General features: G+C 48.2%; 1 protein-coding gene across 4 annotated transcripts in view; it reads left to right on the top strand.

The window, feature by feature from the left end:
• LOC129733840 (neuronal acetylcholine receptor subunit alpha-7) overlaps positions 1–15,450 on the top strand; it is a 124,549-nt gene that overhangs the window by 93,741 nt on the left and 15,358 nt on the right. For all 4 annotated transcript variants that reach the window (XM_055695378.1, XM_055695377.1, XM_055695376.1 and 1 more), the window contains 2 exons: positions 14,225–14,300; positions 14,553–14,747. In XM_055695378.1, coding sequence (XP_055551353.1) covers positions 14,225–14,300; positions 14,553–14,747 — 271 coding nt within the window. The remainder of the gene's footprint in view (positions 1–14,224; positions 14,301–14,552; positions 14,748–15,450) is intronic.

Raw genomic sequence — 15,450 nt, 5'->3', positions numbered from 1 at the left:
TGTCTTGCAAATTCATGCACGCTAAGGCAACTTGCAGACGATAGCGTTGTATCCATTACTGGTGGCAAGGCTAGCGATCTGCAAGGACCATTGCAAGATACCTTAGACAATTTGTCTGAATGGGCTCTTAAGCTGGGTATCGAATTCTCTCCGGAGAAAACTGAGCTGGTCGTTTTTTCTAGGAAGCATAACCCAGCTCAGCTGCAGCTCCTACTAACGGGTAAAACGATCTCTCAGGTTTTAGTCGCTAAATATCTCGGGGTCTGGTTCGACTCTAAATGCACCTGGGCTTGTCATATTAGGTATCTGACACAAAAATGCCAACAGAGGATTAATTTTCTTCGTACGATTGCCGGAACTTGGTGGGGTGCTCACCCAGGAGACCTTCTAAGGTTATACCAAACAACGATATTGTCAGTTCTTGAGTACGGCTGTTTCTGCTTTCGCTCCGCCGCGAACACGCACATTATAAAATTAGAGAGAATACAATATCGTTGTTTGCGTATTGCCTTGGGTTGCATGCAGTCGACCCATACGATGAGTCTTGAAGTGTTAGCGGGTATTCTTCCGTTGAAACATCGTTTTTGGAATCTCTCTTACCGGTTGCTAATTCGATGCACAGTTATGAACCCATTAGTAATTGAAAATTTCGAGAGGTTGGTCGACCTTCAATCTCAATCCAGATTTATGACTTTATATTTTGACTATATGGCTCAAGATATTAATCCTTCTTCATACGATTCCTCCAATGTCGCACTTTTAGCTACTTCTAATAATGCTATATTCTTCGACACCACCATGAAACAAGACATTTCTGGTATCCCGGATCAATTGCGACCCCAAGAGATCCCTAAGATTTTTTCCAATAAGTTTAAACATGTTAGTTATGATAAAAGGTTTTACACTGACGGATCTAATCTAGATGAGTCCACTGGCTTCGGTGTTTTCCACGAAAATTTTACCGCCTCCTACAAACTCGATGCTCCTGCTTCCGTGTACGTCGCAGAACTTGCTGCTATTCAGTACTCTCTTGGAATCATCGAAACCCTACCCATAGACCACTACTTCATCTTCACAGATAGTCTCAGTGCCATTGAGGCTCTGCGATCAATGAAGCCTGTGAAGCACACCCCGTATTTCCTGGGGAAAATACGGCGGTTTTTAAGTGCTTTAACAGATAAAAATTACCGGGTTACCTTAGCGTGGGTCCCTTCTCATTGCTCGATTCCGGGTAACGAAAAGGCTGACTCTTTAGCTAAGGTGGGTGCTATTGACGGCGATATTTATGAAAGACCATTTGCTTATGATGAATTTTATAGCATTTTGCGTCAGAGAACACTCAACAGTTGGCAATCATCATGGAACTCAGATGAACTGGGACGGTGGCTACATTCCATTTTTCCTAAGGTATCGACGAAAGCATGGTTCAAGGGGTTGGATGTAGGTCGGGACTTCATTCGCGTGATGTCCAGACTTATGTCCAATCACTATACGTTAAACACGCATCTCTTTCGTATAGGGCTTGTAGACAGTTATCACTGCGTTTGTGGCGATGGCTACCATGACATCGAGCATGTTGTTTGGTCGTGTACCGAATACTGTGGTGTTAGGTCTGAGCTTATAGATTCCCTTCGGGCCCGAGGAAAACAACCGAACGTACCCGTTAGAGACATTCTGGGAAGCGGTGATCTCCAGTACATAACACAACTATACGGGTTTATAAAAAATGCTGGCATTAAAATTTGATTTCTTTTATCTATTTGCTAGAATACAATTTCTGTCACAAACTGAAAGAGAATGATACACCCGGCTGGAGACACTAAAATGAAGACTCGGCATCTCTATGTTTACGCAGACACCTCAGACCAAAACTGCTCAAACAGAACATCACTGGTTAGCCACGTACAAATGAATACATTCTGTAATATAAAATAATTAAAAACAAAATTGTAACACCCCTCCTCTCACCTTAAATCCCCACTAGCTCGTAGTCGGCCGCGAGAATAAAGAAAAGGCCTCCCTCTTTTCCCTGCTAATTTAGAATTTAAAAAAAAATGTACTTGGCTCAGTTAAACATAAATTGTATCGTGCCGTGTCAAATAAACTATTGAAAACAATAAAAGGAACGCTCTCACCTATGTCATCCGGATCAGATTGGGAATAAGTTTAGGCTGTTGCCTGTCCTTACTTTTTCTCACACAATATTTAACCGACACTGTGGTTGATTAGGCGGAAGTTTCACAACCGATCTCAACTTCTAACAAACACTTGAATTGAGCTGGCTCCTGGCTGCAGCTGAAATTGAGGCCGCACTAAAAAGCACCCTTGTCCAGCGCACTAAACTCGACACCATTACATAACATACACAATTTTTTTCCTCTTTCCTGGTGCTGATAGACCAGAATTGTCACAGTTAGTTGCTTATTAGTCACTTGAAGTCTGAATTCACAATTTCCGGGCTGATTTTTGCTCGACTAGCAACTTTACCTTTGATTTGATTCAGTTTACGATTACATTTATGAAACACTATCCGAGAACAATAAATTTAAGTATATTCAACGAGCAAATTGTGACACAGCGAAAAATTGCGTCCGTTCGCGTTCGTGGTTTACTTCGATCCTCCAAATCTGAGTATTTCATGTCTGAATGGACGAAGTCAGGAATATTGCTTCCGTTATGAAAAACTTTATCTGACATCCAATCCCTTCGAGCTGTCTCATTATCACATTCAGTTACCTACATATAAACACACAAGTGATAGAAACTCTGATGCAATTCATTTGTAGAAATCAGTGCCCCATCGCTGCTGCGGAATCACTAGTTGTCCTGCAATTTTGTTGTGAGCTTGCATCCTTGGTCTCTCTCCTCATCCAGTAGCCGAGGGGTGACTAACGTCACTAGCTAAAAGAGCAGAAGAGAACGACACAAACAGAGACCCATTTATTTCAATTACAACAACTTAAGGTGGACTCTGTTCTATTATTTCACGATTCGCTTGTTGTTGATGCTGCTCTCAACACATAAATTTATTTATTCATAGGAACTGCAAAAACGGACTTTGTTAGACATAAACATTTTGCGGATTTGATTTTGACAGGTGACAAGTTGCAGCAATTTATCCAGTTAATTTACCCGCTTCCAAACTTTTAATTGTTACTCGCAATCGTTATCCTCAACATAACCATCAAGAATAAAAGCCATTATCAACGGCATACGCCATCTGTTTATTATAGTTATATTATAGTAATAATAACTCCGATATAGACTATTTCGCCATCACTACGAAGAAGATGACCGAGTATATGAGCTTATTAAAAATTCAGTACAATTTGTCTCTATTAACACGGGCTCAAACCAAACGCTCCACGCTCTGACAATCAAACTGCATGAAAAATATATATATATATATATATATATATATATATATATATATATATATATATATATATATATATATATATATATATATATATATATTTTTTTTTTTTTTTTTTTTTTTTTGTTTCAGGTGGAGGGGAAATTTGCATCCAAACCCCTGAGGTGACCAACCTCAGGGAGTGTGGGGTTGGTTTGAATCAGTGACCGGACCCACTAAAACCCCTCCAGTCTCCAGCCCATAATACTCCCCGGGACCACCGCTAGGTATTGCTTCGGGGAGCGGCTTTTGTGCTCTGTGCACCCTCTTGGTTCTATAGATCTCTTTGCTAACTTAGCTAACTAACCTGGAGACTGGCCGTTAGCTAACACTGGCGTGTCGGTGGTCAACCTGTCGCCTGTTTTGCAATTCTAAAACTATTTGAGAGGCGGCTGTACAAACCGCCCTCCAAATGTTTGGGTCTTTACACATCCTCCGAACTAGGTTGTCCGGAGTGGTGTCTGGCCCGCTCACTACCATCATGCCGCTCCGCGCATGCACAAAACGAGGGCACACGAAGAAGACATGCTCAGCAGTTTCTTCCGCATCCGCGCACTCGGGACACATGGGGGACCCCGCATGCCCGAATCTGTGTAGATACTGCCTGAAGCAACCATGACCTGACAGAATCTGTGTCAAGTGGAAGTTAACTTCTCCATGGCGCCTCCCGACCCATCCGGATACGTCCGGAATAAGTCGATGCGTCCATCTACCCTTTGCGAAATTGGACCATTCCTGCTGCCATCTGATCATCGAGAATGACCTTCTGGTGCCTCGTATACCCCTTGTGTCACGTTGATCGAAGCATTCTACGTCCTCCTTAATGGCTATGCTGATAGGCATCATGCCGGACAGGACGCAGATTGCGTCGTATGACACTGTACGGTACGCGCTCACAACCCTCAGGCACATGAGCCTGTAGGTACTTTCCAGTTTACGACGATGACTGTTGGTACCTAACGCTTTGGACCACGCTGGCCCACCATACCTAAGTATGGACGAAACCACGCTGGCAAGAAGTTTACGCTTGCTGCCATATACCGCTGAGCTATTGGACATCATTCGAGATAGTCCTGCAGCGGCCGTTGAAGCCCTCTTACAGGCATAGTCGACGTGACTCTTAAATGTGAGCTTATCGTCAACCATAACCCCCAAGAGCTTCAAGGAACGCCTTGAGGTAATGGTGCAGTCACCGACTCTGACCACCGCCTGTTGCTCTAATTTGCGGTTGTTCACAACCGTAACCTCCGTTTTATGGTGCGCTAACTCCAGTTTCCTAGAGTGCATCCAGTCTTCGACCTTGCGTATGCAGTGCGCGGCCGTCAACTCGACCTCTTCGATCGACTCGCCGTAGACCTCTAGCGTGATGTCGTCTGCGAAACCGACGATCACAACCCCTACAGGGAACTTTAGTTTCAACACCCCGTCATACATGACATTCCACAACACCGGGCCCAGGATGGAACCTTGCGGTACCCCTGCGGTGATTGGGACGCACTTCTGACCCTCCTCCGTGTTGTAAACTAGTACCCGATTCTGGAAATAATTTTCCAAAATCTTGTACAACGACACCGGTACGTGGATGCTCCTAAGCGCGAGCGCTATGGAGTCCCAACTGGCGCTATTGAATGCATTCTTCACGTCAAGCGTGACGATTGCGCAATAGCGAATGCCCCAACTCTTACGCTGGAGTGCTACCTCTGCCGTCTTGGTGACAGAGAGAATAGCATCCAGCGTGGATCTACCTTTCCAGAAGCCGAACTGGTTACTTGCCAGACCGTTTACACCCTCTGTGTACTTCACCAGTCTGTTGAGGATAATCCTCTCAAGCACCTTGCCCGTAGTGTCCAGCAGACAGATAGGTCTGTATGCCGATGGGTCCCCTGGCGGTTTCCCAGCCTTCGGCAACAGCACCAATCTCTGTCGCTTCCACCTGTCCGGAAAGAGGCAGTCATCCAGGCACTTCTGCATGACTGCTCGAAATAGATCGGGGGCCACTTTCATGGCCGTCCTGATGGCCAAGTTCGGGATTCCATCCGGTCCCGGTGCCTTGCTCACCTTTAGGGAGTTGGCGATCACGATGAGTTCCTCATTCGTAACCCTTACCTCCTCCACAACCTCTGCACGGCTGCCGTCTCTCACGGATTGGATGCCCGGCAGGTTGGCCGACCATCCCTGGTCTGTGTCTGAGATACTGGAACGTCGGACGTGAGACTCAGCAACCGGAGGCCAAGGATTTGGCTCGTGTCGTGGAAAGAGTCCCTCGATGATACGCTCCAGCATCGCTGGTGATCGCTCTGCAGGCGCCAACACGCCTTTGGTCTTCGCCATTACGACTCTGTAGGCGTTGCCCCACGGATTCGTATTGGCACTCGCGCATAGCCTATCGAAGCAGGCCCTTTTGCTCGCCTTTATCGCACTTTTAAGCGCCGAATACTACACGGCGCTCTACCCTCTGTGCATCGGTACGTGCACATTGCAACATCCGTCTTGCACGGAGGCACGCGCTACGGAGGTCCGCTATCGCGTCGGTCCACCAGTATACCGGTGACTTACCATTCCTAGGTTGGCGGGTCCTAGGCATGGTGGCGTCGCACGCCCGCGATAATGTGGCAACTAATTGGTCAGCACTCGGGCGGAGCCAACTGCCTCCTTCGTGCTCTCTTCTCATTGCTTCTGCAAATACCTCGGCATCGAAATGCGATGTCTTCCACCCGCGGACGGTCGGAGTATTGGCTCTACCCGTCGCCTGCCGCCTCACGTTCTGGACTACGCTATAGCAGACCGACTGGTGGTCACTATAGGTGTAGCCATCGTCTACCCTCCAGTTCACGATCAGTCCTGGGCTGGAGAACGTCACGTCGATGATCGACGCCGCACCATTTCTGCTGAATGTACACTTGGTTCCAACGTTGGCCAGATCTAGGTTGAGCTTTGCCAAAGCTTCCAACAAGATCTGACCCCTCCGGTTCGTGCGGCGGCTTCCCCACTCAACAGCCCAAGCGTTGAAGTCGCCCGCCACTACTAAGGGTGTTAGTCCCGTCAGCTCCATAGATAACAAATCGACCATCTGGGTGAACCTTTCGATAGACCAACGCGGCGGAGCATAACAACTGCAGTAGAACACTCCGTCCACCTTGGCAACCGCGTATCCTTCATTTGAGGTTGACACAACCTCCTGAACCGGAAACTTGCTGGTCGTGCATATGGCCGCCGTACTGGACTTATCTGCAACCCAATTACCGTTTCCGGGAGGAATGCAGTAGGGGTCCGATACGATTGCGATGTCCGACCGCGACTCAGACGCTGCTTGGTATAGCAGCTGCTGTGCCGCATAGCAATGGTTCAGGTTCAATTGTGTCACCCTCACGCCCGTGGTTTCGTGGCCCCCTTACCGGCTGGGCACCGTGGGCCTCCCATAAAGTGCTTGGCGTCCCGTTTTCCAGTACATACCAAGCACTTGGGAGGCTCCCCGCAGTCTTTAGCTTTATGGCCAGCACCACCACAACGCCTACATAACTGGCTCCTATCGGGCCCCTTGCAGGTCCAGGACTTGTGTCCTCCCTCGAAACACCTGAAGCAAACGTCCGGCTGCTGGAGTATGCTCAGGGGACATACTGACCAGCCAACCTTAAGTTTGGCTGTCTTCAGGGCCAGAGTTGCATCGGCCGATGCAAGCCGGAAAGTGGCCACCTGGGTCCCCGCTGGACCCTTTCGGAGGCGAATTACCTCAGTGGCTACTTCCACTCCGCACTTCTCCTTGAGGGCCTGTGCAATATCGCACCTCTCGGTGATTTCATCCAGGTTTTTGAGCTGGAGAGTCACCTCTGAGGTGAGTGCCCGAATTTGCACATCTTTCCCGAGGACCTGCTCGGCTACCGTCTTGTAGGCAGCGCCCTTGTTTTTAGCATCCTTACGAAGCTCAAGGATCATCTCGCCGGTGCGAGAACGACGGATGGTCCGCACATCCGCTCCCAGATCCTTGAGCTGGGTTTCGCCTCTCATTTTCTTCAAGACTTCGGAGTACTTGGACCCCTCCGTCTTGAGTATGAGGGCGTCGCCCCTGCTTCGCGCCTTCTTTCCCATTTTTGGACGATCTGTCGCCTTCTCGTCGTTGCGCTTGCTGTCTTTTGGCGCTTCCTTCCTCCCACGGTAACCCAAGGGTTTCCCGTAGCTGCCACTTCGGCAGACTTTTCGGCGGACTTGGAGGCCGTTGGTGTGCTATCTCGCGGGCTTAGCACAACCAACCGTTTCTTGCTGTTCTCGGGGGCTTCCCCCGGAGACTGCCTTGCTCTTTTTGCGGCTGACCCGGAGGCGCAAACCGCTGCAAACATGCAGGTGTCCGTTTGGACCGACTTCTTCGCCCTTCCGGTCACCTCCGTTGCATTCTTCTCTGCAGCCACCGCTCTTGCCTTGAGCTCGGCGTGCTCCTTCTTCGCAGCATCGACGGAGGACCGAAGCATGTAGAGAGCCTGCTTCAGGTACTTCGTCGTGTTGGTGCGACTTTTCGCAAACTCGATTATGGCATCGAGCTGCTCCGACAGCGCTACTACCTTCGGTAGCGTGTCTCGCTGTCTTCCGACCGCCTTTATCAACAGTGGACCAGCCACTGCGATGTCTTGCGTCGATCCGGTAGGCGTACTGCCTTTGCCGTCTTCGCAGGCGTCCTTTACTGCATCCATCTCCGCCTTTCTCGGCGGAGACCTCTGGATGCCTCCTCGTGCAAACGGGTTTTTCAACCCATCTGCGCCCAATTGTTGATCTTCATTATAACTGTTCATTTTTGTTAAGTGGGTCCCCCTTCCAGCCGCTATCCTTATCCATACTGGAGTGGTCGCCTATCTGGTCCCATGGTAGTCTATGCCGAAGCACTGAGGCCATGGCTAGGGGCGGCTGCCATAGCGCCTTATGAGCAACTATGACACCCCCGACCGGCGCAAGTCAGGAAAGGATAGGATATATATATATATATATATATATATATATATATATATATATATATATATATATATATATATATATATATATATATATATATATATATATATATATATATATATATATATATATATATATATATATATATATATATATATATACATATATATATATATATATATATATATATATATATATATATATATATATATATATATATATATATATATATATATATATATATATATATATATATATATATATATATATATATATATATATATATATATATATATATATATATATATATATATATATATATATATATATATATATATATATATATATATATATATATACTCCTCTCAAATAGGCTCTCGGCAATAGCAGCAATACGACGAAGTACTTGAAGCAGGCCCTCTACATGCTTCGGTCCTCCGTCGATGCTGCGAAAAAGGAGCACGCCGAGCTCGAAATGAAAGCTGCGGCTGCGGAGAAAGAGGAGACGAAGGTGACCGAGCTGGCGACGAAGTCGGTCCAAACGGACGCTAGCACGTTTGCGGCGGTTTGCGCGGCAGGGCCAGCTGCCAAACGAACGCGACAGTCCCCGGGAGAGACGGCCCCCGGGGGCACCAAGAAGCGTTTAATCGCAAACAGCCCTCAGACCGGTGTAGGAGTGGCGCAAGCAACGCCCACGGTGGCAGCCAAGGAGCAGAAGGCTCCCGGTAACCCGTGGGTAACGGTTCCGGGAAGGAGTAGGAACCAAAAAGTGGTGGCCAAAAAACCGCATCCGGTTACAAATCCTGCGACGAAGAAAGTTAAAAATAAGGGCGACGCACTCATCCTTAAGACAGAAGAGTCAAAGTACTCGGAAGTCCTTAAGGCAATGAGAGGCGATGCGAAGCTCAAAGATCTGGGGGCAGATGTGCGTAGCATCCGCCGATCCCGCAAGGGAGAAATGATCGTTGAGCTCCGCAAAGAAGCCAGAAACAAGGGCCCAGCCTATCGGGCATTGGCCCAAGAGGCGCTTGGAGATAGAGTGCAGGTTCGGGCACTCACGTCGCAGGTAACCCTACAACTTAAATACCTGGACGAAGTCACCGAGGCATGCGAAGTCGTGGATGCCCTCAAGGAGCAGTGCGAAGTGGTTGTGGCACCAGAGGCAGTTCGACTGCGCAAAGGCCCAGTAGGAACCCAGACCGCCACTGTCAGGCTTTCGTCAGTAGACGCAAACCAGGCGCTAAAGGTAGCGAGGCTCAAAGTGGGCTGGTCAATGTGCCCACTCAGCATCTACCAGCCGCCGGAGGTCTGCTTTCGATGCTTCGAGCAAGGACACAAGTCCTTTAGCTGCAAAGGGCCTGACAGGAGCTCCCTATGCAGGCGGTGTGGTGCTGCAGGCCACAAAAGCAAAGACTGCGGAGAGCCCCCGAAGTGCTTGGCGTGCGCCGGGAAGCGTGACGCAAAGCACATAATGGGAGGCCCGAGGTGCACGGCCGGTAAGCCGACTAGCAAGCCACGGGCATGAGAGTGACACAGCTAAATTTGAACCACTGCTTCGCGGCTCAGCAACTGCTATACCAAGCAGTCACTGAGTCGTTGTCGGACATCGCCATAATCTCGGACCCCTACCGAATTCCTTCCGGAAACGGTAACTGGATTTCGGACGGGTCCGGTATGGCGGCAATATGGACGACGAGCAGGTTCCCGGTTCAAGAGATAGTGTCAACTTCAAACGAAGGATACGCGGTTGCCAAGGTGAACGGAGTGTACTACTGCAGCTGCTATGCTCCGCCTCGTTGGTCTACCGAGCAGTTCGCAAGGATGATCGACCGAGCCACCGGGGAGCTGATCGGTCTATCACCGTTGGTAGTGGCGGGCGACTTCAACGCATGGGCAACTGAGTGGGGAAGTCGACGCACAAACCAGAGAGGCCGGATCTTGTTGGAGGCTTTGGCGAAGCTCAACATAGATCTGGCCAACGTCGGCTTGAAGAGCACCTTCAGTAGAAACGGCGCGGAGTCGATCATCGATGTGACATTCTGTAGTCCAGGATTGATCACGAACTGGAGGGTAGACGATGGCTACACTCATAGCGACCATCTGGCGGTCTGTTATAGCGTAGACTGTAAAACGAGACCGCATGTGGCGAGTAGAATTAACACTCCAGCTCCTCGCGGGTGGAGGATATCACACTTCAACGAAGAGGTATTTGCGGAAGCAATTAGACTAGAACACGAGGCAAGCAGAATTCGTAACCCGAGCGCTGATCAACTTGTTGCCATACTTTCGCGGGCGTGCGACGCCACTATGCCTAGGAACCGCCAGCCTAGGCATGGAAGGCCACCAGTCTACTGGTGGACCGACGCGATAGCGGACCTCCGCAGAGCGTGTCTTCAAGCGAGAAGAAGGATTCAACGTGCGCGAACCGACGAAGAAAGGGAAGATCGTCGAGGGGAATTCAGTTCCGCAAGAGCGGCGCTTAAGAGAGCAATAAAAGCTAGTAAACGTGCGTGCTTCGAAAGACTGTGCGCTAGTGCCAACACTAACCCGTGGGGTAACGCCTATAGGATGGTGATGGCCAAGACTAAGGGTGCGATGGCGCCCGCAGAAAAATCACCAGCGATGCTTGAGCGGATCATAGAGGGACTCTTTCCACGCCACGAGCCAAATCCTTGGCCTCCGGCTGGCGAGTCACTTCACCGACGTTCCAGTATCTCAAACTCAGACCAGAGGTGGTCGGCCAACCTGCCGAACACCCAATATATGAGTGACGGCGTTAGCCGTGCCGAGGCAGAGGAGGCGGAAACGGTTACGAATGAGGAACTCATCGCGATCGCCAACTCCCTGAAGGTGAGCAAGGCACCGGGATTGGATGGGATTCCGAATCTGGCTGTGAAGAAGGCCATCAAAGAGGCCCCCAGACTATTTCGGGAAGTCATGCAGAAGTGCCTGGATGACTGTACATTCCCAGACAGATGGAAGCGACAGAAGCTGGTCTTATTGCCGAAGACAGGGAAACCACCTGGTGACCCGTCGGCATACAGACCGATATGTCTGCTCGATACGGCGGGTAAGGTGCTCGAGAAGGTTATTCTCAATAGACTGGTTAGGTACACCGAATGTGCAAACGGTCTGTCGAGTAACCAGTTCGGCTTCCGAAAAGGCAAGTCTACGGTGGATGCTATTATGTCCGTCACCAAAACAGCAGAGGTAGCACTCCAGCGTAAAAGATGGGGCATTCGCTATTGCGCAATCGTCACGTTGGACGTGAAAAATGCGTTCAATAGTGTTAGCTGGGATTCCATAGCCCACTCGCTTCGGAAACTAGACATTCCGGTGTCTTTGTACAGGATTCTGGAAAATTATTTCCAGAATCGTGTGCTAGTTTACAGCACAGACGAGGGTCAAAAATGTGTCCCAATTACCGCAGGGGTTCCACAAGGTTCCATCCTGGGCCCGGTACTGTGGAATATCATGTACGATGAAGTGCTGAAACTAAAGCTCCCCCAAGGGGTTGTGATCGTTGGATTTGCGGACGACATCACACTTGAGGTCTACGGCGAGTCGATCGAGGAGGTTGAGTTGACGGCTTCGCACTCTATAAGCGTCGTCGAGGACTGGATGCGCTCCAAAAAACTGGAGCTGGCGCATCATAAGACGGAGATTTCAGTTGTCAATAACCGCAAGTCGAAGCAACAGGCGTTGATCAGTGTCGGGAATTGCACCATCGCCTCTAAGCGCTCCCTGAAGCTGCTGGGGGTGATGATCGATGACAAGCTCGCCTTCGGGAGCCATGTCGAATATGCCTGCAAGAAGGCTTCAATGGCTATTGCAGCATTATCTCGCATGATGTCCAATAGCTCAGCAGTGTACGGCAGCAAGCGGAAACTTCTAGCTAGCGTGACTTCGTCCATACTGAGATATGGCGGGCCAGTGTGGTCCAAAGCACTAGGTACTAGTAAACATCGGAGTAAGTTGGAAAGTACCTACAGGCTCATGTGCCTGAGGGTTGCGAGCGCGTATCGAACTGTGTCATACGACGCAATCTGCGTCCTGTCCGGCATGTTGCCTATCAGCATAGCCATTAAGGAGGACGTAGAATGCTTCGATCAACGTGACACAAGGGGCATACGAGGTACCAGAAGATCATTCTCGATGATCAGATGGCAGCAGGAGTGGTCCAATTCCGCGAAGGGTAGATGGACGCATCGACTTATTCCGGATGTATCCGGATGGGTCGGGAGGCGCCATGGAGAAGTGAACTTCCATCTGACACAGATTCTGTCAGGCCATGGTTGCTTTAGGCAGTATCTACACAGATTCGGACATGCGGGGTCCCCCATGTGTCCCGAGTGCGCGGATGCGGAAGAGACTGCTGAGCATGTCTTCTTCGTGTGCCCTCGTTTTGTGCATGCGCGGAGCGACATGATGGTAGTGAGCGGGCCAGACACCACTCCGGACAACCTAGTTCGGAGGATGTGTAAAGACCCAAACATTTGGAGGGCGGTTTGTACAGCCGCCTCTCAAATAGTTTTAGAATTGCAAAACAGGCGACAGGTTGACCACCGACACGCCAGTGTTAGCTAACGGCCAGTCTCCAGGTTAGTTAGCTAAGTTAGCAAAAAGACCTAAAGAACCAAGAGGGTGCACAGAGCACAAAAGCCGCTCCCCGAAGCAATACCTAGCGGTGGTCCCGGGGAGTATTATGGGCTGGAGACTGAAGGGGTTTTAGTGGGTCCGGTCACTGATTCAAACCAACCCCACACTCCCTGAGGTTGGTCACCTCAGGGGTTTGGATGCAAATTTCCCCTTCACCTGAAACAAAAAAAAAAAAAAAAAAAAAAAAAAAAAAAAAAAAAAATAGGCTCTCGGACTCCCTATCGGAGCTCGTTGAGTTTGTTGGGAATTAGCCTGCGTTGAATCGCGGAATGCCGAAAATATTTCCCCATTATACAGCACCAGTCCTTTATTAAAAGATTTCTATCACAAACCGCGAGAATGTAAAATCACGCTAGTTCCCGTAGAATTGTTATGCCGTGATGTCTCTCGTTACAAACCGCATTGCCGGACATGCGAATCGTGGCCGATGCCAAATCCGTGCATATCGGTGATGGCAGCTGTTGAGTTTCTCTCACTCACTTTTTCTCTCTCTACAGTTAGGATCCATAATAATGATGGCCACTTTCAATGCATCTAACCGACACCGGCAATCGGGGCTTCTACTGCCATAGATGCCTACAGTGCTTCGGTGGGTAAACGCGACAGGCCTTTGGACGGGAAACCTGGTGGTCGAAACCCTAAGCGAATATAACCCAACAGAGGTGAAGTCAGAAGGGAGTCACCGAACCGTTTTCCGGTTTAGCAGGAGCCTATTTACCTATACCCAGCTAACAAACGCGGTAAGCAGTGTTGAAGAGTGAGAGAGTGAGATGGGAAACGAGCTCAATTTACATATCGCTACCACCGCAAAATGGTTGGCAACGGCATCGTGCAACGGGCCCGGAACAGCTGTAGGCACATCCGTCGAAATAATCGTTCTGCATACTGTTGAGAGGCCACGGCATGAAAGTCGCGCCTCCTGCATGCGTCTTCATTAAAATTCCTGATGATTGCAGGATGCTTTCGTTTATATAGACAGGAAGCGAGCCAGTTGGCGCGCACAACATATGGACAAATTTGAAAATCTGCATGTACGAATACGATATTGAGGCCTAACTTTCGTTGCAATCTGATGAATCTGGACCAAAAAAGTATAAATTCGTGAATCTCAACCTATTAGAAACTTATTATTGAGTTTAAAATCGATTCTTGAGGTAGCTCTATTTTAATTGATTTATATATTTACTTCTTTTCTTTGTTAATCAATTACAGCTAGATTTGCAACTGCAGGATGAATCTGGAGGTGATATTAGCAGTTTTATAACAAATGGCGAGTGGGAACTACTGGGTAAGTTAAAAGCTGCTTAGCACCTAAATTTATGCAACATCTGCTCTTTTAGATTCACAAGCTTTCGAATTCAGTGTTTCTCGTGGCCTTCGTGCTTGAGGAAAAACACATCTCAACAATTACCGCAATAGTATTTACTGGGTGATGTATGGTCAGCTTCCATTCCACCTCAGCAGGAGTCTTTAATCACGGTTTAATGTCATGTGCACTTAGATGTTTTCGTTTTTTCTCTCTTATATTTCACATTCGCAGGAGTTCCAGGCAAGAGGAATGAAATCTACTACAATTGCTGCCCCGAGCCTTATATCGACATAACCTTCGCAATCCTAATCCGGCGCAAAACGCTGTACTACTTCTTCAACCTGATCGTGCCGTGCGTGCTGATCGCGTCAATGGCTTTGCTCGGATTCACACTACCGCCAGATTCTGGCGAAAAATTATCACTTGGTAAGTGAATTACGAAGTTCATTTTTGTTAATGTTGTTTGTTTTTTGTTGCGATACATTAGCTAAAATCTTCGTTATGTCACGATTATTAGCAGGTGAATGATCAAACTCTATTTGTACCTTAGCCCTTCTGAGAGCAACACACACAATGTATTTGATTAGAAACCTGCGTTGCTTTTGTTGAATACGAATTAACGGTATTCGTTACCATGTTGAAATAAATTGAAAAATAAAGCTGCATAAAATACAACAGCAATCCGGATGCATAGCATAAGGCCAAATAAAAGCTCAGATAGTGAAACACCATTGTAGACATACGCCCGGAAGTAAGGTAGGGTGGTATTCTGGAAGTCTCAAGGTAATTTCGAACTTTTATGTAGTCTCGGAGCAGTTAACACTTCCCTTCAATTAAAAAGTAGGAGGGTGGTATTCAAGACACGACCGCATGACGTTGACTACCGTATTCTTAAAAAAAAAATATTCCATTGAAGCAAATAGTATAGGGAATTGCAACGCTTCTTTTACAAAACTTCTGTAACAAAATTTCGAGGCTCCAAAAGGTACCAGTTTCCGATTATTTTCGTCCAGAATTCCAGCCATTTTAGTATTTTGCAGTAGCCATTTATTACTAACAGCCACCAGCATAACGGGTGAAACCGGCACGAGATGACCGGTACTATTTTGTCTTTCCTCCTTTCAGCTGC

Source organism: Wyeomyia smithii, chromosome 1, assembly GCF_029784165.1.
Source record: "Wyeomyia smithii strain HCP4-BCI-WySm-NY-G18 chromosome 1, ASM2978416v1, whole genome shotgun sequence".
Lineage (NCBI taxonomy): Eukaryota > Metazoa > Arthropoda > Insecta > Diptera > Culicidae > Wyeomyia > Wyeomyia smithii.
The sequence above is the reverse complement of the archived record's forward strand: the minus strand, read 5'-3'. Positions and strand labels throughout refer to the sequence as shown.